We start from the raw sequence: 27,279 nt of genomic DNA, 5'->3' as shown, positions 1-27,279 counted from the left end.
ACCTAGCATTCTGCCTGCAGAGGTAAGGGCCGGGACCACGGTCACTCTGAACAGAGGCATTCACAACAGTTTTCGATGGCTGATTGGTTTTTAATGGTGGCTCCAGGTTAATGGCCTGATCGGTTTCCTTAAGAGGCAAGAAATTGACCCTTTTGCCCTTCGAAATAGACACTGGTAAAGTGGGTTTAGGCACAGACTTCTCTCTAGTAGTTCTAATAGTTGTAGGCAAGCTTCCTGTTGGTGGATTAAGCGGAGGTAAGGAGCATGTAACATCATGGTCGGTACCAGAGATTGTGGACCATACTCCCTCAGTCCCACCGCGTGGCTCGCACAAGTTGTAGCTGGGAGGGAACTAAAGGTCACCTTTTTCCAGGAATCACTAAGGGTGCTGGACTGGAAAAGCAGGTATAAGGTGGCAGGCGTATCAATTGCCAACACATCCCTTGCTATGGCCTTAGGGGCCGAAGGATCCCTCCTTGTTCTTTTCTTTTCTGAAACAAAAGATTCATACATCAAAGCCTGACCGATGGCTTTTCACCTGCGCCTTCCCATAGCAGTGTACCGTTCCACAAGTGCTCCGGCCACGGTCACCAGAGCAGCAGACTTCGTTGGAGGAGGCAAATGTTTTGCCAGCAGTGGCTGGTCAGGATTGAAAGGTTGTGAAGTTGCCAAGGAAGAAAGAACAAGGGCTCGGACGTCGGCCAGGGATGACATCTGTATAGCAAACTGGCTATGGAGTGTGTTAGCCAAAGCAGCGGTTTTAAGTAGATGTCCCATTGGGAGTCCAATTTACCAGCAATGAGGTCACACTGTCAGCAAAATCGTAAGCAACGATTCTAATATACTAAACATAGCAGCAGAGGAGTTGCTTGTATTGCTTAAGTCAAGCTTGGTTAATGAATGATCAGCGGGCAGAGAGGAAAGGCCATTCGAGCGGAACAATGAAACTGGATGTTGGCTAACCACATCAGCTGCTCCTTCAAGACAAGGTAGTGACTCACTCGAGTTAGGCCTTTCAAAGCCCTTGAGGTCAGAGTCGGAGCTAGACTGAGTAAACAACGGTGGTGCAGTAGTGGATAAGTGGGGTACCTCTGCCGGAGTCGAGCTCACATTGGATCTCCTCTCAAGAGCCTTATTCATCACGGGAGGCGCCTCTTGATGCAAGACTTGCAAGGTTCCAAGTGGACAAGATGGGCCAGCACATGCATTTTGCAGTGTAGCTGCAGCTTCAGATGACTCGAGTGGCTCAGGGTTAGACGTTAGAGCCTTCACTACAGTTGGAATAGCTTTTGAACCTAAGCAGGAGAGCGATAAAGAGAACTCCTCAGTCAGCTCTTGGCTATAAGCAATAACGTCAAAATCGTTGTGTATTCCAGCTGGTACGTCCTTCGACTCTTTAACCGAAGGAAATAAATCTGTCATGTACATTGGAACAGGCACGAACGGCACGTCTGGTGTTATTTGCAGGAGTGTCCATAGGGGCGTTCACGGGGGTGTCCATAATACCTCCTTCCAATACATCCACATAAGTCCATGGTAGTAACTCTGTGACTGCGAGTTCTAGCACTTCTTCGAGAAGTGAACAAGATGGAACTTGAGTGGCCGTTATGTCCAATATAGCTGCCGCGCCCAGCTTACAAATAGCCGCACACTTCACTTGCCGTGCAGCTATAGGACACCCGGCACAGCACTTTCACGTCGTAATTGGTGAGAGAAGGGCCCCCTATCAAGGAGGTAGGATGGGCAAAGTTTCAAGATATGTCAGCAGTTACTCCTTTATACCGAACAAAACCCAGGTAAGGCAAGGTCAGAGCAAAGTCTTCAGGTACGCTTGCAATTAGGAAACTTACAGTACGAAGTGTGGACAGTAGTTATCGTCTGCCAGCAAAAATCCTCAGCAGTAACACAATGGCAAGGTAGAGGTCCGCATGACACAGGACACATGTCACAGGACTGCGGAACGGCAAATCTGCACACTGTGCGCGTACCGCGCTGGGTGCAGGCTTTAAAGATGGCACACCCCAAGGCAAGAGGCACAGGAGACAGACTCCGAATAAGGACCCACAGCTGTGAAAACTGCACACAGCCGCACACTGCGTGCTTACCGCGCCAGGTGCAGGCTTTAAAGAGGACACGCCCCAAGGCAAGAGGCACAGCAGACTCCACTGCTCCCAAGCACTGAAAACGGCACATAGCCGCACACCGCGCACGTACCGTGCCGGGTGCAGGCTTTAAAGATGGCACACCCCAAGGCAAGAGGCACAGGAGACAGACTCCGAATCAGAACTCCACGGCTCTGAAAACTGTACACAGCTGCACACGGTTTATTTTTACTGAAACGTTTCAACTAAGATAGATAACTAAGATTTGAAACGTTTCAAATAAGATAAGATTTGCAGATCTCTGCAAAAGAAAAGAGATGCTATTTACCATCAGGCTAGTAAAACCCTTAGCCACTTTAAAATATCGGAAACAAATCAGAAGCTATATCCGCTTCAGGTTTCATTATGACGGATCCCTTTAAGAAATACAATCAATTTTATTCTTAGAAATGGGAACTGGACTAATGTTGTGAAAGAGGAATCAGACAAAACAGACTTAAACGCAAAGAAGAAAAGCGTACAGAAAACATTAATGAAACAGGAATTACAATGGAAACTGAAGCAACTAAATGTTTTTACTATAGCAACTCATGTTGTATACACATACAACAACAATTTACTTGTGCAGATTCGGACTAGCATGAGCAATAAAATGGTTACAAAAACAATAACACTTCAGAGTTTAAAAAAAGCATGTAGCTGACTGTTAATGTCCTGGTAAGAAGGCTGAGCAATTCAATCACATTCTTACACCCACCTGCCTTACTCTAAGCAAAGGTGCTGAAATCAATATGGCAGCCACAAAGATCCGGAATTCAGGCCTAATTCTCCACTGCCCCACACTTAAAACAATGGCGGCAACTAAAATGAGTCCACTGCTAAGATATGGTTGATATTAGTGTGAGGGAATGGACAGAACATAGGTTTGTAAATGGCTTTTGAAGTAATTAACTAACTAAATGCTGTAACAAGAATGTTTTGTTTGTTATGATATGATATGGCATATATAATGCACCTATACACAAGTGTTTCAAGGCGCGACAAGGCAAGGGAGGGGAACAAGGGAGGACGGACAACGATCCTACTAGGCCAGGTCTCATTCAGATTGCGCAAGTGCGTGGGAAGGGGGCAGGGAAAGTGCAGTACATGGCAAAGATGATAACAATAAGTATTTAGCGGCCAGCATGTGGCAAGTGCATGGGTAAGTGCAGACATCAGGTGTCAAGGGCTGGGAGGGGGACTGTAGGGATACAGAGACAGTCCCCAAGTGCGGAGGTTGGGAGGTGGGCAGTGCAGGTGTGAAATGCTGGCGGGAGAGGGACCTGGTCCCGAGATCAGAGGGTGTCCAGGTAGCCAGTGCAGTTCCAGTTACAGCTAGGAGGTCAGCAGAGGAGAGGAGAAAAAGCAGAAGCAAAGAGAAAGGTTTTGAGGAGCTTCCGGAACCAGAGATGGTTCTTCTCAAGTTTAAAGGAGGCAGGTAGGCTGTTCCAGAGGGAGGCACCAGCCGAGGGAAGAGATCTACCACCAACTAATTGCTTGGAGAAGCGACGGCCCCTGAGGGAGTTGGAGGCGGAGTAGCGAAGAGCTCGAGAAGGAAGATATTTAGGAAGAGAGAGTTGGAGGTATTGAGGCCCCAGAAGGTCTTGTGGATGATGCAGAGGGTTTTGAACTTAATCCTTGCAGCCACTGGGAGCCAGCGCAGAGATTTCAGTCCTGGAGAGATACGATCCCTGGGCTTGAGGCCAAGGACAAGTTTGCAGTCCTTGTCCTGTTCTGGATAAGTTGCAGAGGGCGGAGAGTAGAAGCAGGCAGATTTAGAAAGAGGCTGTTGCAATAGTCCAGCCTAGAGAGAACCAGAGCTCTGGTGACAGTGAGCTTCTGGGGGAAGGAGAGGAAAGGAAAAATAACTCTGAGTAGGTGCAGCTGGCAGTGTGACTTCTTAGAGACGTCAGAGATGTGAGGAGAGAAGGAGAGTGGGGAGTAGAAGATGACCCTGGGGTTTTTAGCCTTGCAGATGGGAGCAGGAAGAGGGCCAAGAGAGGCCAGCCAGAGAGCTGCAGGGAAGGAGGGAGCGGGTGTGCTGATGAGGAGAATCTCAGTCTTACTGGCATTAAGGCAGAGGTCATTGGCGGCACACCACTCCTGGATAGCAGACAGACAGTCAGAGATGAGGGAAGGAGAGGAGGAGGCCGAGGGTAGCCTGAAAATGAGCTGGGTGTCATCCGCATAGCACTGAAAGTTGGGAGCGGCGATGCAGTGGGCAGGGAGTGCCAGGTATTGGTTGAACAGCCAGGGAGAGGGGTTAGACCCCTGGGGGACACCACAGGTAGAGAAAAAGATAGCAGAGAGGAAGGACCCAAGTTGGACCTGGGAGGGTCAGTCAGAGAGGAAAGAAGTCAGCCAAGCCAGAGCCTGACCAGTGATACCCAGGTTATCACGGAGACGGTTGAGCAGGATGGCATGGTTGACAGTGTTAAAAGGCAGAAGAGAGATCAAGCAAGATGAGAACATAGGGGGTGTTAGAGTCAAGGTTGGAGGGCAGGTCTTCACAGATTTTCAGGAGATCAGTTTCCGTGCTTCTGGCAGCTCTGAAGCCAGACTGATGGTCATGAAGACAACCAACAGATTCAGTGTGGAGATTAAGCTGGGAGACGGCCAGTTTCTCCAGGAGCTTGCCCAGGAAGGGAGTGATGGAGAATGGGCGATAGTTAGCCGGGCAGGAGGGGTCAGCAGAGGGTGTCTTAAGAAGAGGGTGCACAAGGCATTGCTTCAGGGGGGATGGGAAAACTCCAGTGGTGAAGGAGTGATTGCAGAAAGCAGCCAGGGCAGGGGCAAGGGAGTCGATGTGGTCCTTGATAGTTTTGGAGGAACAGAGGTGAACCTGTTTCGACAAGACTTTCATAAATCGGACTTGTCTAGAAAACATGTCTGCAGAGAAAAGGGGAAAGGCAGAGAAGGAGGGAGGTCGCTGCACAAGGGCCAGAGGAAGAGCAGGGAGTAGGGGGAGGGAGGGAATAGGAGGAGAGTGAGGACAGGATGTCCTGAGTTTTAGAGATGAAGTGAGAAGCCAGTGCTGTGCAGAGGGCCTGGGAAGGGACAGGAGAGGTAGAGACTGCAGCAGGATTGCCCAGTTCCTTGCAGATTTTAAAGAGTTCAGTTGAGTTGTTAGATGCTGCAGGGATGCAGCTCTCTTCTTGGTGAGGACGAAGAGCCGGTATTGCCTTTGCAGCAGGCCAGTTTGTCCGAGGATGTACATGAAGCATGCCGTTTCCTCTAAGACACCCTGCACTTGCATTTTAGGGTGACGAGGTCTGAGTCCTACCAGGAGTTACACTTGGCTTTGGGCTTCAGGCAGATTCTCATGACAGGGGCAAGGATATCAAGAGTATCAGATATAGCAGAGTGGAGCATGGAGAGGGCTGTGTCAGGGTGAGAGACAGCCAAAGGGGGAAGAGGGGGTGAGAAGGTGGCGGCAAAAGCCACAGCTGACACGCACTTCATGGGTCGGATGACCGAGAAGGTGGGTGGCAGTGATGGAGGTGGCTTGCCTGAGAGGTAGAGAGGGTGAGATGGGAGGAAAGAAGAAAGTGATCACTCCAGGAGAAAGGAGTGGTGAGAGGGACAGAAAGGGGAAGGTCTGAGGAGATCAGAACATCCAGAGTGTGCCCTGCAGAGTGAGTCAGGCCAGAGGGGAGAATAGTGAGTGAGAGAGAGTCCCAGAGGTGTTAGAAGAGTCCAGAGGGAGGACAGGAGGCATCCAGGTGGATGTTGAAGTCTCCAAGAAGGACGAGTTGAGTGGTTTAGGCCAGGAGTCAGGAGGAGAGGTCAGCCCACTCAGAGGCAAAGGAGGAGATCTGACCAGGTGGCCGATAGATAGTAGCCACAGAAAGGGAATGGTTAGGGGAGAGAGAGAGCCTGCAAACGAGGCATTCAAAAGAGGAGAAGGCCTGCGTAGGAATGACAGAGGCAGGAATCCACTCGGGGAAGATCAGGACTGCACCCCAACCAGAGGGGTAGGACCTGGGCACGGAGAGGATCTTGTAGCCATTAGGTAGGAGCGTGTCAAAGCTAGTGACAGAGCTGGCTGTGAACCATGTCTCGATGAGACCGAGGACATTGAGGTCAAATTCTTCCAGAAGGCGGCAGATATCAGAGGAGTGTTTGACAGCAGAGCGAGAGTTAAGAGTGGCAATGTGGAGAAGGTTGCCATCCTTGAGGACTTCCGGGGAGGGGTACAGATCAGAGGTACCCCCTGCAGAGGTGTAGAAGGAGCCCGAGAGGGGGCAGAGAGGGAGGGGGAAGTCAAGGTAGTCAAGGGGACAGCCGGAGAAGAAAGGAAGTTGATGAGGCGCGGGAAGCGTCTATCAAAGAGGTGAAGGTTGGCCTGAGGGCCTTGGACCAAGACGGTCCCATTAGAGTTACTATGCATTGTTGTGAATGCGTAGTAGGTGGTGCTCTAGGAGAGCTAGTGGGCATGTAGTAAGATTGCATGTTCCACAGTGGCTACTTCGGAGACGATGTGTACAGAGGACTCTGCTTACTCACTTCGTACATTTGTTATTAAACGCAGTACATAACGTAAGAGGCTATTCAGGGTATTGTTTTTAGACCATATAGTGAAAATTGTACATTTTAAGTGTAGTCTGTGGCTAGGTGGAAAGACAATAATGTTGATAACCTGCATGCTTCTCAGGATTTTCACTGAAATCCAGTCCCCCCTTCCTCCTGTGGATAAACACAGTCTTACCGAGCGTGTACTATGAAATAATATCTTCAATGACTATAAACGTGAATTGTAGTAAAGGGCACACCTCGATAACTCCCCTGAAACTTACATAATTAAAACTACAGAGTAATAAGGAGGTCAGTACAGCGACAAACACAAACAAAATTTCAGAGTGCTTAAAAAACAGTTATATAGTTACAGATTCAGTAAATAAATGTCGCTCAAGCTTCTAACTGCGGTCATGAGCTGAAACCACTCAGGCAGGCCCCCAGAACAGGTGTTTATTGCTATAAAGAGTTCAGCTTCAGGAGTGTATGACTCCGGTTAGGGTGCAGAGAAGCAAGCTTCCTTTCTTCTAGTTTCAACTATGGTTCCTTCCACCATGGTTCTACCATGATAGGGGGTTGAACTGTAAAAGCAAAAGTATGGTTCCTCCCGCCAATGGGTTCTTCAAACTATGCTTCCCGGGTCCAATAGTTATGTTTCTAAAAGCCATCGCTTCCCTTTGGGGTCATCTGGGGAACTCAGGGATCTGTGATGGTGCTACTACACAGTTCTCCCTGAGACCAGACTTTTGAACAGTTTCTTTGATTCTGGTCCAGCAAAATGATTCTGACCTTCATGTTCAGGTACACCAGCAACTTCCGCTGAGTCCTACTCTTGTGCTCTGCCTTCATGGAACAAGGGTGAATATTGTGCCACACAGAATCAATGTGGGGATACAGCTCTTCAGACACCTCCGCTAGCATCTCTGTCTCACCCCAGAAACAAAAGGAGGTTATGTTGAAGTGTCTTCATTTTCCAGGTGCCCTTTTCCCTCCTCCACACTACATACTGGCAAACCTGATCAGTGTTGTTCACACCAGCAACATTTTCAATATTACATTCAATGACTTAACAATCAAACTAGAGGCCCTCTTCTACTCATAGCAGCTCATTAGCAATTGGTTGAGATTTGAGAGGAAGATAGCAGAAGAATCTCAGCGCTTTAGGGTAGTCTGGGAGTTAAGAGGTGAAAAATCCAAAGAAATCATGGCAAAGCATAAACCACAAATCGTTCTTCGAAACTGATTTGCAGATTTCCATCGATGAACACATCTGTATATCATTTAGCAAGCCAGTGATAACACAAGGATCTGAGCACACTGACGTTTGCCGTTTGCTGCTTTAGCCCTAGGTTCATGCTGGCACTTGTGAGTTTAATTCTTCAGATTATCCATTGGTATGATATTGTCTTTTCAGTTTGGTTTTTCTGGCATCAGTCAGAAGAAAGGGTGTTAGGAAACTGATTACTGAGAGCACTTAGTCTGATGCTTACAGCTTGCTGTTTCAAAGCCTTGGTAGGAAGACAGTACAATTTAATGAGGTAAGAGAAATGCTTTCTGTATTTGGTACCTAAGAACGTGTAGAACAAAGGGTTCACACAACAGTGAAAATAGGCGACACTTCGACAGATGTAGTATGCATAATCAACAGTGGTGTCACAGGTAGAATAAGAAAAGACATTCTGCCAGAACAGTACAAAGATGATGAGGTAATAGGGTGTCCAGCAGAGGAAAAACAGCAGAACGATGAAGAACACAAGCTTCACTACCCGGCACTTCTTGTGCAGAGTGCTCTTTGTGATGGTTATGAGTATTCGGCTGTAGCAAAAGATAACAATGACTAGGGGCACTAGGTAGAACATCACTGAATGCTGAAAAAACGCGACCTTTTTCCATGTATGATAACTCTCTCCCACAAATGTTATTTCTTCACACAGTGCTTCACCGTTGGAGTTCCTCCTCTCCCCTGAAAAGATGAGCTCTGGGGCACTTACTACCAGACTAATAAACCAGACAGCCAGGCTTGCCACAGTGGCGTACCGAACTCGCCGAGCGCTGGTGGTGGACAGGGAGTGCACGATCGCCAGGTACCGATCGACTGTCATGAGAGTCAGGAACATGACCGAGCTGTAAAATCCCAAGAAGAAGAGCCAGCTGATTATCTTGCACATGATGTTCCCAAAGATCCACTGGGAGGAGTGGTATACGGCCCAGAAGGGCAGTGAGACTGAGAAGAGCAAGTCAGAGAGGACGAGGTTCAGAATGAAGATGTTTGTGACACTTGCCAGCTTTTCGCACTTTGCCAAGACAATCAGGATCAAAGTATTTCCTGTCATGCTCAATATGAACACAAGCGAGTAGGAGGCTGGGACAAAAACGGATCCAAACCTCATGAACTCCTCTTTCTCACACAAGAAAATTGGGGGAACATCGGTGCTGTCATAATCATCATACACAGGGGAACTCCCTGTAAAAGGCTCATTGTCACTTGGCGCTATCGTTTCCATTGTGATTGTGGTCAAAAGATTGTGGAAAAGGTCCAAGATGCAGAGATGTGCCTTGCTCTGAACTTACTCCTGTGAGAAAAAAAGAACAAAAAGTGCTTTAACAGAGCTCCAAATACATGTGTTGTTCAACAATGTCCAGTGGCAAATATAATGACATCCCTTTCAATTCCTAGAGAAACAAAATCAAAGTTCACTTTTATGTACAATTGTAAAGCTTTTTTTTATTGCAATGAACAAACAATCACAACTCTTTTACTGATTTATTGTAAGGCAGACAGACATCTTTAGCTTCTTTGATCAGCTGCAACTGGACTGAAAAGCTGCAACCCTTCAGGGTATTGATCTTTATAAAGAAGCAAATCAAATAAGCGCAACCCTCCAATTGTAAGAGTGAACAGAGATTTACATTTCACCATTACACATTTTTAATTCAGAATTTAAGACACATCTTCATTGTTTTATTCAGGTGCCTATTTAGACTGAAATTATAACAGGCCATACGCAAGTGAAGTGCGCGCACTGTTTTTGCTGTAGCTGCGACTACAACTGATCCGTCACCTGCGACATCCCTACCTTCACACAAACTCTGCTTGTGACTACTTCACCGCCTGCTGCACGGACAAATTGAATTGCCGCAGAAAAGAGGACCAGCACCACGTCCAACTGTGTCTCCCACTTTAATAACATCTACCAGCTGGCTCCGCCCACATCAGGAAGCTGGTCCTGATAAGCAGCTCCCGCCCGCCCTTGCACCGTTAAGCCCGCACAAGTGAAGGGGGCGCGCTGTTTTTGCTGTAGCTGTGACTGCAACTGATCCGTCACCTGCAACATCCCTACCTTCACGCAAACTCTGCTTGTGACTCTACTTCACCGCCTGCTGCGTGCCCGAATTGAATTGCCGCAGAACAGAGGACAAGCACTACGTTCAACTGTGTCTACCACTTTAATAACATCTACCAGCTGGCTCCACCCACATCAGGAAGCTGGTCCTGATAAGCAGCTCCCGTCCGCCCTTGCACCGTTAAGCCTGCGCAAGTGAAGGGCACGCACTGTTTTTGCTGCTTTGCTGCTGAGCTGCCCGCTCACCCTCTCTCTCTAAGAAATGGGGTAAGACTTTACAACACAGGACAGGCAGTGTAAGCTTCCTCCCCCCTCTGTAGTCACTTTGCCCCCATTCACACTGCGTACCTCTCCGGACCCCTATTCGTAACCGGGCTCACTCCGGCACTGATACCAGGGACTGCGGGCTCTTTGCTTTTGACCTGGTTATCAACACGCAAACCTAACGCAGAGCTCCCACTACTACCTCCAGGGAGCATCTGCACACTACTACCTTACTGAAACAACGTCCAACACAACTCTTACTCTGAGTACTTTTTTGCTTTTAAGCGACTTGGACAACAGGGACTGCTGGCCTTGTGCCTTTGACCCACCCTCCATACACACCCCTTCCGAGTTAAATTCTCTGACTGCGCCTAGACACCGAAGAACTTTCTGGGCCTGAATAATTTCAAATAACAGATTGGGTAAAGGGGACTGCATGCTTCGCGCCTTTGAACCAATTCACCCTACTCAGTGTCGCACTGATTGCACACTTACCTCTATTCAGCCAGCAATGGAAAGCACTCCCTCGGTGCTCACGACTTCAACCCAACAAACGCTGACATGATTGCCTCTACTGGACCGCTCCCTAGGCATAGAGCACGCCTACAATCCACCGCAGAAATAGAGAAAAGCCTACATGTCAATGGCAACAGCACCATATTAAACTACTCAGATAACTGTGCAATTGAGAGCACCATAGAGGCGCCTATCAACAAAAGGAACACCCCTTTACGATCAGACTACAACCCCACTTCACCTAACAAATCGTGCACAAAACAACAAAAGAACGATCTGAGCACATCGGAACTGGAAAGGAGAATCAAGGAATCTCTACCCACCCACCCCTTCAACCCTCAAACCCTGTATACTACAAAAATTACATCTGAGCCTGATACAAGTCCCAGCTATAGGACTCCACCCATGGACGAACACAAGGAAAACTCTCTGCTCAACCACAAAACCAACAACAAACGCCCCCAGGGAAGAAAAATGAAAACAGAGAGCCCAACAGAACCAGACTTAAGTAGCAAATCAATTATACCCGCCCAGGAGTACCCAGAACCAATAAAAGACACAGACACTCAAGACTCAACGACAACTCAAGAAAAGATAAAAGCAATGCATGTGAAAAGACTATGGCAACAAAACTACGCTCTGCACCATTCCAAATTCCAACACCATACTGACAGCTGCGCTAATCGAGGAAAGAAAAAACTGGCAAGACTGTCACTTGACATTGATGAAATTGAGTCTATAATTTCGAACCAGGAAAAACACGACTCAATCTTTGGACATCTCACCCCTGTCGGGCACAACTCGTACCACCCAGATGGAGCCTCAACAACGAAACAAGAGCAATCTCACATTAAACCCGTAGGGAACAATGGAACCTCGCTAACCATACAGAAGAATCTAAGTGCAAATGCGACCACAATTGCGATCAACCTGAAATCCCAATCCCTACAACAATGGCAAAACTTCAGAGCTCACTAATCACAGCTTCCAGCCAAGCACTGGCCCCGTTTATCAAACATTATGAATCCCTAAAAGATACCATGCAAGACCAGGCAACCCTCATTGCCTTAATGCACACAAAGCAAGTTCATACTGAGCTGTTCATTACCAAACTCCAAATACGCCTTGACCAAGAAGCAGAAACATCAGCCCAATGGCAAAGCAGACTATTATAATTAGCAAGAGCAGACCGTGCAGAGAAGGAGCAATTCATTGTAATACTGATCAAACTACTATCGGCCAAACAATCTGAAAAAACAACCACTTCAATACCATAAGACCTGCTTAAAGAAAAAACCCTCCACATACCCACGCATGACAAAACATGCGATCCCCAACTAGCTAAGGAAACTTCAAAGGAGCAACATGACAAAAATAATAGCCGAAACAAAGAACCAGATGGGAATCAAACAACCTTGCCTTGAACAACCGATGGCAAAGAGAGAAGGAAAAGCCTTGACTAACCTAGCCTCCCCATCCATTCCAAATAACGAGACCGGCCCCTTTGCAATCTTTGACACCTCAAGGAAAATAATAGAAAAACCTAAAAAACAAAAAGAACTACCACTGAAAAAAAAGAAACAATAAGGGATCACAAGCATTTCTGAGAAACCTCGCCTTTCCCGCAAAAAACATACTTGCCCCTTCTGAGAAAGGGAACGAGAAAGCAGCAAATAACCCTGATCCAAAACCCACTGGAAACAATAACCTTCAAAAACCAAGAACATCTGAAGAACAAGCTATTGAAGACAAACAGATAATGGAAACTCTGATGAACCTCACGACACATGAAGGCGAACAGACACCAGATGCTCACACTTCCCTAGAACTCAAAGAAAGCTCTTCCCTTAACATAGTCGACGTAAATTACAAAGGTAAGACCACCTCGCATGCTAGCATTATTTTATCATGCGAAGACATTTCAGACTCAGAAGGCACCTGGAGCTCTGACGACGCTCCCCCAAGTGAACAACACCATCAAATGCGACACCCCTAAAATACTGAAACGACTTTTACTGCCCATCTTTTTCGACACTCATTGCCATCACCGAGATATTATGGTCGAACTACAAAGAACTCAAGGCCATGATGAGAACCTCATCATGAACAGAGCTAACCTACTTCACCTGCTTCACGTCATCCCCTCCCTGGAAAACATGAGATCTAGCAATATAAAACTGATTAAATTTCCCACCAAAAACAAAATGGACGCAATTGAGATATGCATACACCACCAACTCACTCCAAACAAGATACTAGAATGCAGAGACTATTTCGATCAACTAGGATTCAAATGTACGACAGCAAAAACCCGTACACATCACCATGGAATTACTTGCAGGATACGGGCAAACTTGCAAAGAGAGCCAATCTTAAAACATTAGCATAAAAAAAAAATCTTTGGACATAAAATCACACAAAATTAATTACAAAACGTCATAATACTTCATAAGAGTATCATCCCAAACAATCAGTGTCATGGTGGCAGTGGCGTTGCTAGGGGGTGGCTAAGGGGGCTATAGCCCCTGGTCTTTTGGTTGTAGCCCCGGATAGAATCTCAGGAGCTACAGCCAAAAGGCTGGCTAGCCCCCAGTCCCAACAGTTCCGACCTCAGCTTAGCCCCGGGTCTTTTCCAGACCCAGCAACACCCCTGCATGGTGGAATCCATCAAGCGCAGCTCTTCACCTGATAGTAACAGTAGGAAGGCAGGAGGCCATTGGGTATAGCCTGAGCCCTTCATAAGATCGTAAAGAAAATGTTTACACAAATTATTAAACAGAGCGGAAAACATCACACTAAATGGGCCAATGTATCAACAGCACCACATAAACAGGCAGTATTGATGGTATTACCCAAATTGACCTTTTACAATTGACCTAATTATAGTGGTCCTAATTGACCTTTTGCACAATTGACCTTTTTATTATTTTAGTTATTTTATATATGTATTGGGTTGGTTTTGGATTATAAATAATATAAGGGGATTGGGTGGGGGGCTACGGGAGTTTTTGGATAGGGTGGTGGCCAATGGAGAGGCTGAATGCTTATTGAGGATGCTAAATAAAGTGTTCTGCATAGTCCAAGGCCATGGGAATGAGCTGAGGAAAACTCTTTACCAGTTTATAAGGGAGTACAGAACCACCCCTCAACAATCTACAGGGGTGCCGCCAGCTGAAGCATTCTTCAGGAGGTGTCCAAGAGGTCTTCTCCCAGAGGCGAAGGTCGGTCGCCGGCTTTCATTGATGACAACAAGACGTCAGAGGACCGAAGAGCTCACAACAAGGGTGACGACATCAGACAACATCTTAAAGCACCAGACATAGAGGTAGGTGACACAGTCCTGGTACGAAACCGTTATCCTGAAGGGAAGCTGTCCATCACTTACAAGCCCTCCCCCATGAGAGTTATCCAGGGTAAGAGCTCAATGGTGACTGCCGCTGAACAACAAGGAACTGTCACTAGGATCTCCCGTTTTTTTCAGAAGGTGGGAAGGGGAGAGAAGCTGAGAGATCGACAGGTGGAAGCTTCTCCGGCCCGGACCGCCAGCAGGGAGCCAACTCCCGAAGAGGGTGCGTGAGAGGCCGAGTCCACACGAGGTGAGGCAGAAGAAGATGTCAGAGAGGCATCGGCTAGAGAGAGATACCCCCATAGAGAAAGCCGGAAATGTCCAGTGTGCTTCAGAGACTACATAATGGGAGACCAGATCTGAAAGGACCGAGTCCCCCACTGTTGCCCATGTTGGGCCTACCACTGTATGGTACGTTACCATTTTAAAGATTGTCATGTTGACACTGATTGTTTAATTTTTGTTATGAAAAAGGAGGAATGAGACCGTGTCACGTAGCGCAACAACAACGTACTGCCATCGCGCATGCGTATAAATAAAGGGGTGTTCCCGCGACAAGCCAGTGCGCACCGGGAGCCCAATGATATGAGTCCTGTGTCCATGTGTCTTACTTGAGGTACTAGGGGCAAGCCTTACCACAGTGGTCCCGGGGGCTTATAACTTTATCACAGCCCTGAGGCCAAATCAAGTGTGCTGAACATTTTACCACCAGCAGCCATGCTAACAAGCCCACTAATATTGCTACGTGGAAACGTATCCAGCACCACACACCGGTTTAAACCCCTAAGGTCAACACATAACCTTACCTGTCCAATGGTTTTATGAACCATAACTACGGGACACACCCATGCAGGTGCCTCAACGTCCTTACACCCTCACGCTTCAGCTTATTGAGTTCAGCAGAAGCCTGCTCCCCAAGATGGGACACTACTAGGCACTACTGGGATGGAACAGCAAGTCGTTTGTTGACACATAAATTTTACAACGAATATCATCAATTTTTCGTATAAGAAACCTTGACAGCGAGCCACACAGATCCTGAGTGGGAACAAGACTAGCTGAAGAGTTAGAGTTGGAGGAAAGAAAACAAACCAGAGAGAACAGCTCCTTAGTTTTGTTGAGGGCATTTTCAACCTGGCTTGCATAAAAACCAAGCTTAGCTTCACTGCATAGTACACTGATAAGATTTAGACATATCCTGAAAATTTGGAAGTAGCGCTGATGCCATTTGTGTTCTTCTTGCCTGCATTTAAGATGCAGAGCTTTGAGGTTTGCATCAATTCAAGGCTCTGATGGTGACTTATACTAGGGTGTAAAGGGGTGAAATAATCAGCTGTTATGGCAAGAGCATGAGCTAGAGTAGATGTCAATCTGGAAAAGTGAATACCCTTCATTTGAATGACAGACGTAACTTGATGGCCGAAGGCCAACCGTCTTATGCACAGAATTATAGAAATATAGACTGCTATGCTTGACGAACAAGCAGCCATTTTAAACATAGCAAGAATCGCCATTTTGCTTGTTAACCATTGCTCATTGCTTTCTGTCTAAAACTGCTTTGCAGCTTGCAATTCTTGCGAATTCTGCTTACTCTGCTCAACTGTTAACATTGTTGTCTGAATATGAAAGGGCAAGGTCGCGGAACTGAGGAGTTTGTTGAAACTCCTCATGAGTAGCCCAGAAAGGAATGCCCACGCTCCCTCTCTGTAGCCTTGAGGGAGAGCTGCAGGGCATTTAATCATTTCACAGCTGCCAGCCAGTCTCGTACTGTGGTAGATTATGTTAGAATAAAGCAGCTAAAGGCTTGAATTATGCTCTTCTTACAGCCCCCCTTCGTAAAACGCTTTAGAGCGTGTCGGCTCCCAGGACACGAATAGTACCTCATAGATAGCAAAGCTTGGAATGTGACTCTTCCCCCGTGTGCAGCTTGCTTCCAAGAACAGAACCACTGTGTTCTGTTCAACAACTAGAAGATGCCTCCGCACTTTCTAATTGCACATTGTTACTAGAATAGACATCGAAAGTGTCATAATTGTCATACCCGTCGGAAATGTCCACCGTCATCCCGAGTTCAAAGAAACTTAATAAAGGGGGGTGCTAAACATGACATAGCTGATTGTATGATATGCATTTTGTGGATATGTAACTGATGTACGTAATACGCTCTCTTGCGTCCCTCGAGGTCTAGAAAATTCACGTTGCGGGGCGTGAGACCACAGTTGGCCAATTGGGACTATTTTTGCTTGCAATAAACCCTATTATTGGGAATTTGAACCGAGTGTCTTGCGCATCCTTTTGTGTATGGTTATTGCCTTGTTTCCATATCTCGAGGGACCCCTAGGGGCCCCTTTCATAGAAAGATCCGTGGACTGAACACAGCCACAATTATTAGTGAGTGAAGATATGATATTGGCCTTCGCAACTGAATGCCAACTTCGTTTAAGTGTTTGAAACAATCTAGGCAGGGAGCAGGCAATCTGAGATTTAATAAAGAACGGAATAACTGAATGGTCAGACCGAATTATCTGAAATTCCCGAAAAACTGTAGCCAACAAGCTAGCAGCGATAATCAGATCCAATGTATTTCATAACCGATGTGTGGGTCCATGTACATGAGATCTAAATCATTCATAGCATTGAGAAAATTGAACAGAGGATAGATCCAATGGGAGATTACATTTGAGGTTAAAATCTCCAACTATGAGGGTCATTACGAGTATGGTGGTAGCCATGGAGCAATTAGCTCCATGGCTGCCTCCCATACCGTGACCGTGCCCGGTGTGGTGCAATGGGGATTTACCGGTCTAGTTCGACCCAGGCAAGACCAGTAAGTCCCCATTGGACCAACCATTCCCCATTGGACCAACCATTCCCCATTCCCATTTGAGCCCCTGTAGGGCTCAATGGGAATAGGGAAGGCGCTATTTATGGGCCTGCTAATGGCAGGCCCGTAACTAAGTGGCCTGGTCCCCTAACGGGACCCGTAAGGGACGTGTGGTCTGACCACACGTCCCTTACGGTTCCCGTTAGGGGACCTCGGAATCGGGCAGTAGGGGAATACCGGCACGGGTCTCCTTACCGGTGCCCGGTATCCCCTACCGCCAGACTTGTAATGAACCCCTATGAGTACATTTGTAAATTTACATTGGCGTTCAGTAGCCATCTCTAAGATTAAGCTACTGAAGCTGAAACTGCACCAGAAGGGTGATAAACTGTTAAGATATGGACCACATAGGAAGCAGAAATGACCAAACAAACCAATAACGCTTCCATTTTTATAGAGTAATCAAATGGCAATTGCAAATTGTGAGTTAAAAATCAGTGCAATACCCCTACCAGGATAAGTAGATGAACGATCTAAGCAAATAGTATTATAATTGTGTGGTAATGCTTGTACTACCTCAGGGGCAGAGGCGTCTCTTAACCACGTTTCTGTAACACACAGAATATCTAGCAGTAACTGGTAGATCATCTTGTGACGTGACCAGGGGCGTTGCTAGGGGGGGGCTAAGGGGGCTGTAGCCCCTGATCTTTTGGGTGTAGCCCCGGATAGAATCTCAGGAGCTACAGCCAAAAGACTAGCTAGCCCCCCGTCCCAACAATTCCAACATCAGCTTAGCCCCGGGTCTTTTCCAGACCTAGCAACTCCCCTGGACGTGACACCATATGCGCTCCTAGAGAAAATGAATTAATGAGTAGACATTCAAATGGGCTAAGAACTAGCAGGTTTATATACACAACCTTGAGGTAAAATAGTGTCTGGCGGAGCTATTTGTAATAACGGGTCATGGAAGCAGAGAGCTGTACCCCTCCCTCTACCAGGAGAGAACAGTGAAGAAAGGCTGCACAGCGTGTCTGTGAAGGGAAGCCATGCACCTCACTGGAAAGAGAGTCAGCGTTACAAGGAACCAAGTAAAATAAAATCAAATAACCAACTAAAATAATAATGAGGTGTCCACTCACCCGCCTTACTCGTGAGCCAGTTTAAAAGGAAATGAATATAACAAATGAAACAAAAGTAAAATAATGTAATCAGCAGAACCAAATACATGAAAATAGAAACGAGCAGGGAGCTGAAGCCCCAGTAATTAATGGGATTTGGAGGCCAGCAGTTCTGCCTTCTAAGAGCAGAGAATTCCTGACCACTTCCACTTCCAGGTGAGAACAGCAAAGAAAAACTGCACAGCGTGTCTGTGAGGGGAAGCTAGGCACCTTCCTGCCGAGAGAGTCAGCATTACAAGGAACCAAGAAAAATCAAATCAAATAACCAACAAAAATTATAATGAGGCGTCCATTCACCTGCCTTACTCGTGAGCGAGTTTAAAAGGACATGAATATAACTAAACAAAAGTAAAATAATGTAAAAAGTGGAAACAAATACATGAAAATAAAAACAAGCAGGGAGCCGACACACCAGTACCTGATGGGTAATAGTACAGGATGGACATTACTTAATTCAAAAGAGATAAGTCGGGCTCATTACGAGTTGGGCAGAATTACTGTTACCGCTGTGGTTCTGGCGAAATTACCACCATATTGCAACTTGTCAGGAGCAGGCACTCACCATTGACGGTACAGTAATTTCGCCTGGTGGAATTACTGCCAAAATTGAGCACACAGCGGTAAATCACATGTATTCAGCGAAATTACTGTTACTGCCGTGCTTTCGGTGCTAATTCCACCGGCAGAATTACCACCAACGGAAATAGCGTCATTGCCGGAACGGTAATACAGCGGCTGCCATCTTGAAAAACTCAATCCGATCTGAATCCACCATTTGCTCTAGCCATTCAAACCAAAAGGACAGTGAAATCACAAGTCAGGAGCCGGAAAACAGGCTGAGAAAGCAAAGGTTCATTGAGGGAGAGCTACAGGTCCTCACTGATGACGTGTTGGGCAATTCTGAGGAGCTATATGGTTCTTGCCACTGCAAAACATCGGGGCAGTGAAAGGCAGGCATCAGCGAGAAGGTGATTGCTGTGGGCACAGTCCCACGGGATGGGGAGGACTGCAGGAAGCAATGGAACGACCTGAAGGTCAGGGCCTGCAGCCTCCTCACCAAACATCGGCAGAAATCATTGGTCACAGGAGGCGGCACCATGGACGGCACCATGGACCGCCTTGTCCTGACCCAGTGGGAGGAGAAGGCCAGCTCCATCCTCCACATGGAGGGGATCGAGGAAGTTGGCGGTGCTGAGGCCGGAGTACAATCTGGTGGATTTGAACATCCCCCCTTGACAATGCATTGGGCAAATGACCACCCCAAGTATGTGCCCCTTAGCATAGATGGGCCCAATGTTAGCAGACACTACCCCCACCTTTCTGTGGCCATATGCGTTGGCCTGCAATTGCCGATACCCTTCAGCCCACATGTGTAGGATGTCCCTCCACCATCTAGCATGTGTGACCAGCAAGCCCACGTTCAAGTATGCATGATAACTGACAGCAGGTCATTTTATTTTTCACCCAACAGGTTCACAGGCAACTCAGGATGAGGGGGATAGCCCATCAACGCCCCATGGCCGGGCCTACAGGGCTAAACCATCAGCCACCACCACTGCGCTGCCCACTGATGGTAAGGGAAGGCAAAATGGAAGGCATGTGTCACCGGGGCACAGCAGCACCACACCTGCAAGTGCCAGCAAAGCACCTGTTGGCAGTGACAGAGACCTCTTCCCTGTGTTTTATTTTTTCGAAAGTGTCAAAATGTAAATTAAAAACATTATGATATAACTTTGGTGTCTGGGCAGTGGGCCTGGCCCTGAACAAGGACAAATGCGTACTCTGATTTGCCTACTGGGTCATGCGGCATGGCCGAAGCCCTAGCATTGAATGGGAAATAACAAGTCTGCTTGTGGTTACAGCCCAAAGGGCTTGGCAGCAGGACTGCAACAAACCTGCACAAGGAGCATTAGCAAGGACATGAAAGCATGCTTTTGCAAATCTGTCATGTGTTTTACTTTTTTGAAAGTGTCAAAATATAAGTACAAAAAATAGTGATGTAACTTTGATGAATGGGCTGTGGGCCTGACCCTCGGCAAGGACAAATGTTTACTCTTATTTGTTTATTGGGGCATGCGGCATGGCCGAAGCGCATGCTGCATGGATTGTGGAGCTATGAGCACTGGCAATTGGACACATTATGAGGGTATAGTGGACACTGAACTAGGATGCAGGCTAGGTGCAGTGGATAACAGGGTCGGTTTGGGGAGCTGGGGTCAATGTCGAGCCTCATGCACTAGGCAATTAAACCATGATTTGTATCCCCAGCATGCGCTGCTGATAAAGACACACATCAGTATGCGTTGCAAAAAAAAAATATGTTTGTTAAAGGAAGCTTATAGTTGATATATGTTAAAAGATAAATATCAATAACTTATTTACAGTGATGTAACATCATGAAACATTTTCACTCATAAAACAATGAAATTCACTGAAAAAGCTTTGTTAAAGGGTTCTTATGGTTAAGTTGCACTAATAAAAACCTATGAAAATCAGTGATTTTTTTTCGTTAAAGGGATGTTGGTTCCATGTAATAATGTCCCCGCAAAAATGACCCCTGACAAAAAAGTAGCTGTTTTTTGAATAAACATTATTACAGTGAACATGCGGGGGACACCCTTGCAACCCCCGATTTTTTTTTTTTTGCAGGGGAGTAGGTGACATCCCAGCAACCCGTCCCTATACATAATGTCACCATATATAATGTTGCCAATGGCTTTTCCCACCGACATTATGTATGGGGACATTATGTATGGGGACATTATTACCTGATACTGTGACTTTATGGTTAAGTTGCACTAAAGAAAAACTATCAAATTCAGTGAAAAAACTTTGTTATAGGGACTTTATGGTTAAGTTGCCCTATTAGTACCCGGCAAGCTCATTGGTCCTTGCTCGGGCCTTACCTCCCTGAGAAGGCTCCGACCCCTGCAGTGTCCGGAGTGGTTTCCGCAAATGGCCACCATGGAATGGGAGAAGGGACTATGTGTAGTGAGAAACGGTTGTAGCCGTGTTTCTCAAATTGAGAAAAATTGCAATTAGTGTCCCAGTACGACATTCCCGGGGTACTTACGGCAATATGACCCGAGGAGAGGGGCCATTACCAGTCGGGTAATGCCCCCAGGGCTCCGTTAAAACCCTTGCTTCGCTCATGCTTCTAACTATGGCCCCAGGGGCATTACCCGACCAGTAATGGCCCCCCTCCTCAGGTCATGTTGCCTAAATAAAAACCTATGAAATCCAGTGAAAAAACTTTGTTAAATGGATGTTACGGTTACAAGTAAAATCAAAAAAACCCAAGGAATTCACCAGTTATGGCATGTGAGCTAATGGGATAAAACATAACATGAGAACTATGGGAAGATGATGGACAGATTGGCATAGCTAACAAAAAGCTATGGATTGCCAGCATGCTCAAATACACCAGTGTCCACACATCACTCTGCTATGTAAGTAATGCTTACCATAGCTGACGATAGGTAACATTTCATGAAAGCTTATCATTCTAGGAGACTGGTATGCATGTGTCAATCTGATCCTTGGTCAACAGCACATAGAAGGTAAGCTCTTATGAAAGACTGACAAAAGAATATATATATATATACATGTATAAACGGAATCTTATCTTATATTTGTGTATTGCCTCCTTCCATAAGTAATGGCGTTGAAGCGCTGTAGGATGCATTGCCCTTCATCAGACCATGGTTTAAGAAGAGGATAGGAGCAGCACAATGCATGTTTCAGAAATTGGAGTTTAGACACTGCAGGAAGCAAAGAAGTCTAGCGTGGAGATGTTGGGAGCCAGAGAGTGGATGGAGAATAAGCAAGGAGAGTATTAAAGATTAAAGACACTATATGACAGCTGGACCACATTTTTTCATGGGTCTCAGCTATATGCTATATGCTATGGGGCGCAGCGCTAAAGAGGAATTTAGCAGGAATTAACTATGTATGAACCCAAAGGGCAACTGTCTATAGTTGAGGTATTTGCTATATTGTACATGCAGTGTACCTTCATATGTGACAGCTCGACAGAATATTTTGGCTGAGCTGTAAGCTATGAAGCGCAGAGCTACATGCAGCGTGCCCGCACAGCGAATACCATGCAGTCACATGCAAAATAAGTTGAGCAGATCTCTTAACTTGAATCGGCAGGGCTGTTGCAGAAATATTTACCTGGAGGCCATTGTACGTACCCTGCTCCCATGTGAAATAGGTGCATGTTTTGAAAGATGATACACCTAACAGTGCATTTAAGGTCAAGGCCTTCTTGCAGTTCCACTAGGTGCCAGAGTATGAATAAGAACTAAAGTAAAAGCATTTAATTAGAGAAATAATGTACACGAGAATGATTGTTAAGTAATTCAGCATTGATGCCATGTACATACACAACAAACCACAGGTACTTCCAAAGGGAACATCATCGCATATGTAAAAGTGCAATTCATTTAGGCAAAGCTGCCCCAGTAGGACAAGAAAGCCTCAACAATGATGCCAGCTGAATATATCAGCAAATCACAAATACAATCCACCACCAACAGGGAAGGATCCCTGGAGGCCTCAAATGCTCAGGTAGCCAGTGATGCTGTCTCAGAGGACAAGTTAAACTAACAATACAAAACACAGACGTCCATTAGGTAAGCCACACTATAGCATAGCATGAAACAGTACAATGTGCATATGTGTCTCATTTCAGTGACGTGCTGATGTTTCCAGAGACCTCCCCACAGTATGTGACCACCATAGAGAATTGGTAGTTAATTGTAGAGTAACTCACAATGGAGCATGTGCTATTGAAAGCAGTTATTTTATGTTATCCAATATTAATACATGCCCATTACCACGGTCGAGGTTTCACTGCATCCGAACCTTGTCCAGAAAGTGGCTCATTGTGACCTTACGATGGTGTCACCAGATCTTAGTTTGTGGGTAGAAAAAAAGAGTGTTTGGGAGACACGGGAAGGAAACAAAAAAGGGGGATTGGCCAATCATCATACACTGTAGGGTAACATGAAGGAGTGCCCCTTTGGGGAATATAGATCTCTAAGGTCTGCTTTGGGCTCATTGCGAGGGGATGAGGACACTGCATCTGTTCAGGAGGTCATTCTACATGCAGATAAACAAGAGCATATGGCCTCTTAGTATTATAAACGTTTGTGTGGCACACATGTACCTGATTTATTGTTAAGTGTTGTTCTCGTCTTGTTAAGCGCCTCCATGCCTCTTGGCCATTGTTTCGCGCTAAATAAATAAATACAATAAATAAACACAATTAGGGAATGCCAAGCTGCGGAAAGCAAGGCTAATTGCCTCACTTCTGAGATGGCAAAGGCGAGATGGGTTTCGGCCACAGTCACAGAGCTAGTAGCAATGAGAACTTTGAGATATGTGACGAGCAGCTGAAAGACATAACACGATTCAACTATTGACCAGACTCCGCGAATTGTGAGTCTACTTTCCAGTCCAAGAAGCCACAACTAGTACCACAATTGAAGTCCTTTACTGATAGTAAGCAAGAAGCTATCAATGCTGTCCATCGTTCTGGCAAAAGAATGAGCAACAAGGAGTTTCAGACAGGATACGGAACCGTCCGCACCGAAGAAGGTGGCAAACGCAGATACGTTCCATCGGAAACAGTCGACTAGTGAGGGTGTGCCCATTATAATTGCACACCCCCCAAGTAGAATTAACATATAAATTCATTGGAAGTGAAAATAACCTTTCACTTATTCTATTTATTTGCCAGTTTATGGAAACTCATTTTGAGGAACGCAGGAATAAGCACTTAGTTTAAACAAGACACATTCATGGGGAATAAATCTGAAAGAAGCCCTACTCTCTAGCAAGCTACAGGATTGTCCTCCTTGACCAGAGTTTTTACATAAGGTGCTTGGACAGCAAATAATACATCTTGCACTGGATACTAGTCCAGACGTACTTTTTTATTGCATTTGTGTTTTATTGTCATATAAATCATGATTTAAAGTTGAGGGAGGGCAAGGTTTCTCTTTCTATCCCTCACCTAGATAGGCGCCCCATCACCGCTAACCAGGCGAAGGCATACGCAGCAAGGGACAGTTAGAGTCTTTTGTAGGGACAGGGACCTAGGTTTTCAGGTTAAATACATTTGTTTTTCTCCTCTCTTTTTTGTGTGCACTTTCAATCCGTGGTAACATTCCAAAAATGTCCCTTAACTTGGGTGGAAGGGTAAGGCATATCAAGCTGCTGAATAGGGTTTATTGGACACCTGATAGGATGTACACATGGGGATGATTGACTCTGACGCGTGTTGGAGATGTAAGCATAAAGCCAGCCCTTTGGAGCACATGTTCTGGGATGGTCAAAAGGTCTGGAATTTTTGTTATGACATTGCAGTTGTGTTGAACAAGGTGTTGGGGTGAAATTTAGACTATGATTTTGACACACTGATTTTAGGAGAGGATACTTTGCTGGAGGAGTTTACTCATCCGCAAAAGTGTTTGCTCTTTAGGGCTTCGCTGGTTGCAAAGAAAATTATCCTGTGGGAATGGAAGTCCTCTTAACTATCTGGGGATGCCAATATGGCTACAGGAAATGCATGCCTTGTCCCTTATTGAGAGGGTTATAAGGTCGTGGTAGTAGGATGCGTGTTTCTTAACTGTGACTAAGGCATCCTCACCATACTGACGCCACACCATGAAGTGGGACCTGTCCCTCACACACGCCTACAGAGCCAGGCAGGGCGTTCTGTCACAAGGTCAACGTGTTTCGGTAAGAAGTACTCCAACAGAAATGTTACACTTAAACTGGGTATGTTTTCCTCATGTCTAGGGCCCTGACATTTGTCTTGAAAACATTAATAATTAATAGTTCAAATAATAATATCCAAAAAGCTAATAAACGCAGAAGGCAGTTATTATCAAATGAAATATAAAAACTCGCTAGCTGAGATTCCTGTCTTGACTAATATACCTGGGATGTGAGACATTACAGCAATTCCAACGAAGAAGGAAATCAAAGTTGCAATGCAAAAATGTACTTACAAGACTATTTGTGAAGTTCCAAATTAAATGATGTGCACTGGCATTTTTGAAAGTGCTTCCCATCTCACAAAGACTACCACTTATTTGACAAGATCTTGTTTCAAATGTAAAAGGGTGTTCTTAAAATTATATGGCTGCAATAGAAGAGTGGCAGAAAGTTCTGACATGGAAACTGAACAATTCTGACTTCGTTTTTTGGGTGGTTAAGAATGTTTCTAATTTTAGCGGAAGTATGTTATTGGGAATTGTTGTACTTTAATGGTTGGGGAAAGGTTGCTGGATCAGGTTAATACACTGAGGTGAGTATATTATTGCATGGTTGGGAACGTGTTAGAAGTTTGTAGAATGTATGACATTTTAAAAAGTGATTTTATTCATCTTGCGCTTTAACGATATATAATCGAATTATTTTCTCTTTAAAGTGTACTATACACCATGATATTACTTTACCAACATTGACTATAGTGAACAATCTCACCTGTTGAGTACATAGTGGATATGATATCCATATGCCCTGGGTACAAAAGCAACATCATGGGTTGACTTCAGTGATATGCCAATATAAATGGTTTTCAATGGCCACAGCAGACAGTGACAGCCAAGGACTGCATCTTCCAAAATAAAAATGACTCAGTAGGGTTTTCCCAAGAGCACAAGATGATACACACTATCTTTCTAATCAATTGTTGTGCATTTCCGACACCCTGTTTTAAGGCGTAGCGACTTATTTCTCTGGATAATTGACTAGTAAGACCAAAACAATCTTAGAACCCATAATAAAAGAAGAGCAGTCACTCAAAAATATGCTTTGTTACCAGTTGAAGTACTTATTAGCTTGGAATATTGACACCTTTACTACTGTTGCTTTTCAGTGCAGGAACATCTTGATGTCTGCTTGTGACACTGTGTAGGAAGATGGAATGGCAAAACGTCAACAATAGAACACAGCTCTGTGTCAGGCAATTCATGTTGCTTGAGTTTGCATGCGTGAGACTTTGCAGCTATCATAGTCTCACAACATCCTATTTGGCCTAGTAGATACCAGTTCTATCAAAAATCGGTAAGGTGCTTGAAGGACCGTCAGCAATAATATACGTGCGCTGCTTTCTGAAGTGTCCGAAAACCCTGCTTTTCACTTCTTATAGCATAGAATGTGTTCACAATCTTACCAGCAAAACAAGGAGGAGTCAATGCATGATGCTGAGACAAGGTACTCTCATAGGATGTGGTAATGTGGTAATGAATTGTGAGGATCTACTGCAACACCCAATTGAACTATCTTGCAGTAATATGGCTTCTCGCACCAAATATTGTAGGGAAATTGCCTGCCTTTTTTCCCAAGATTTCCCATCTAGCCCCATACATTCATATGCAATCTATACGTCTGAAAAGCCACACAAAGCCCAAAACGCTGCACTGTAAACAATTGTTTCTTTGGGCCAAGGGGATAGCTCAGGCGCAATGTGTTTGTGTTGGACACAAGACAACCAGAGCAACACAGGTTCGAATCCTGCTTCCGTGCTTAGAGACTGGTCTCTGGTATTAAGGCTTTATAAATAATTAATGAATTCACTTAAAACTTCACACCAACCATAACATTTAAGAACAAAGATCAATTAAATGTACCACTAGATAAAGGTATATGTAGTTTTCAGGTTATGGTGGGAACATTTCCATCACATTCGTCACGAAAATATAATTTCAGAACATTAAAGAAAATGAAAGACGAGCAAACATACGTTCATTCAAACAGATATAAATGAATCACTGTCACACATCGTCTACACAATAAACATGCTTACCATGATTAAAGCTATCACCCATTTTAGCTCCATGTGCTCCATGTCCAGAAATGAAGCAGAGTATGAACTGATGCGTTCGACTGGCACAGACAGTAGCTTGGGAAGAAAAACATGCCCATTAATCGATTTTGTTTTACTTCTCCAAATGAATTTCACTTTCAGCCGGAAGTCTAGCAAACGAAAAGAATGAAACCGACATAAGCAAGCACTACAGAACTAGGCAATGACTCAACTGAGGGGAATTTTCTGTACCAATGTTAAAAAGTACATGCACGTTTGGGGATTTCTGCAATGTGGCTGCCTCAAGGTTTCCCCTCGCTTTTCTCT

General features: G+C 45.4%; 1 protein-coding gene across 2 annotated transcripts; it reads right to left on the bottom strand.

The window, feature by feature from the left end:
• Positions 1-2,659: 2,659 nt before the first annotated feature.
• Positions 2,660-27,063, bottom strand: LOC138481182 (C-C chemokine receptor type 4-like). Of its 2 annotated transcripts, XM_069613148.1 has the most exons (3): positions 26,953-27,046; positions 25,966-26,053; positions 2,660-9,229 (listed from the first exon to the last, which is right to left on the bottom strand). In XM_069613148.1, the coding sequence occupies exon 3, from the start codon at positions 9,158-9,160 to the stop codon at positions 8,087-8,089; it is 1,074 nt and encodes a 357-aa protein (XP_069469249.1). In that variant the 5' UTR covers positions 9,161-9,229; positions 25,966-26,053; positions 26,953-27,046; the 3' UTR covers positions 2,660-8,086. The 2 variants fall into 2 exon arrangements, with proteins under 2 accessions (XP_069469249.1, XP_069469248.1); XM_069613147.1 differs by lacking the exon at positions 25,966-26,053 and having other exon boundaries at positions 26,953-27,063.
• Between the last annotated feature and the right edge of the window lie 216 nt (positions 27,064-27,279).

Source organism: Ambystoma mexicanum, chromosome 5p (genome assembly GCF_040938575.1).
Source record: "Ambystoma mexicanum isolate Mex_15411 chromosome 5p, UKY_AmexF1_1, whole genome shotgun sequence".
Classification (NCBI taxonomy): domain Eukaryota; kingdom Metazoa; phylum Chordata; class Amphibia; order Caudata; family Ambystomatidae; genus Ambystoma; species Ambystoma mexicanum.
This window is presented reverse-complemented; position numbering and strand designations above follow the sequence as displayed.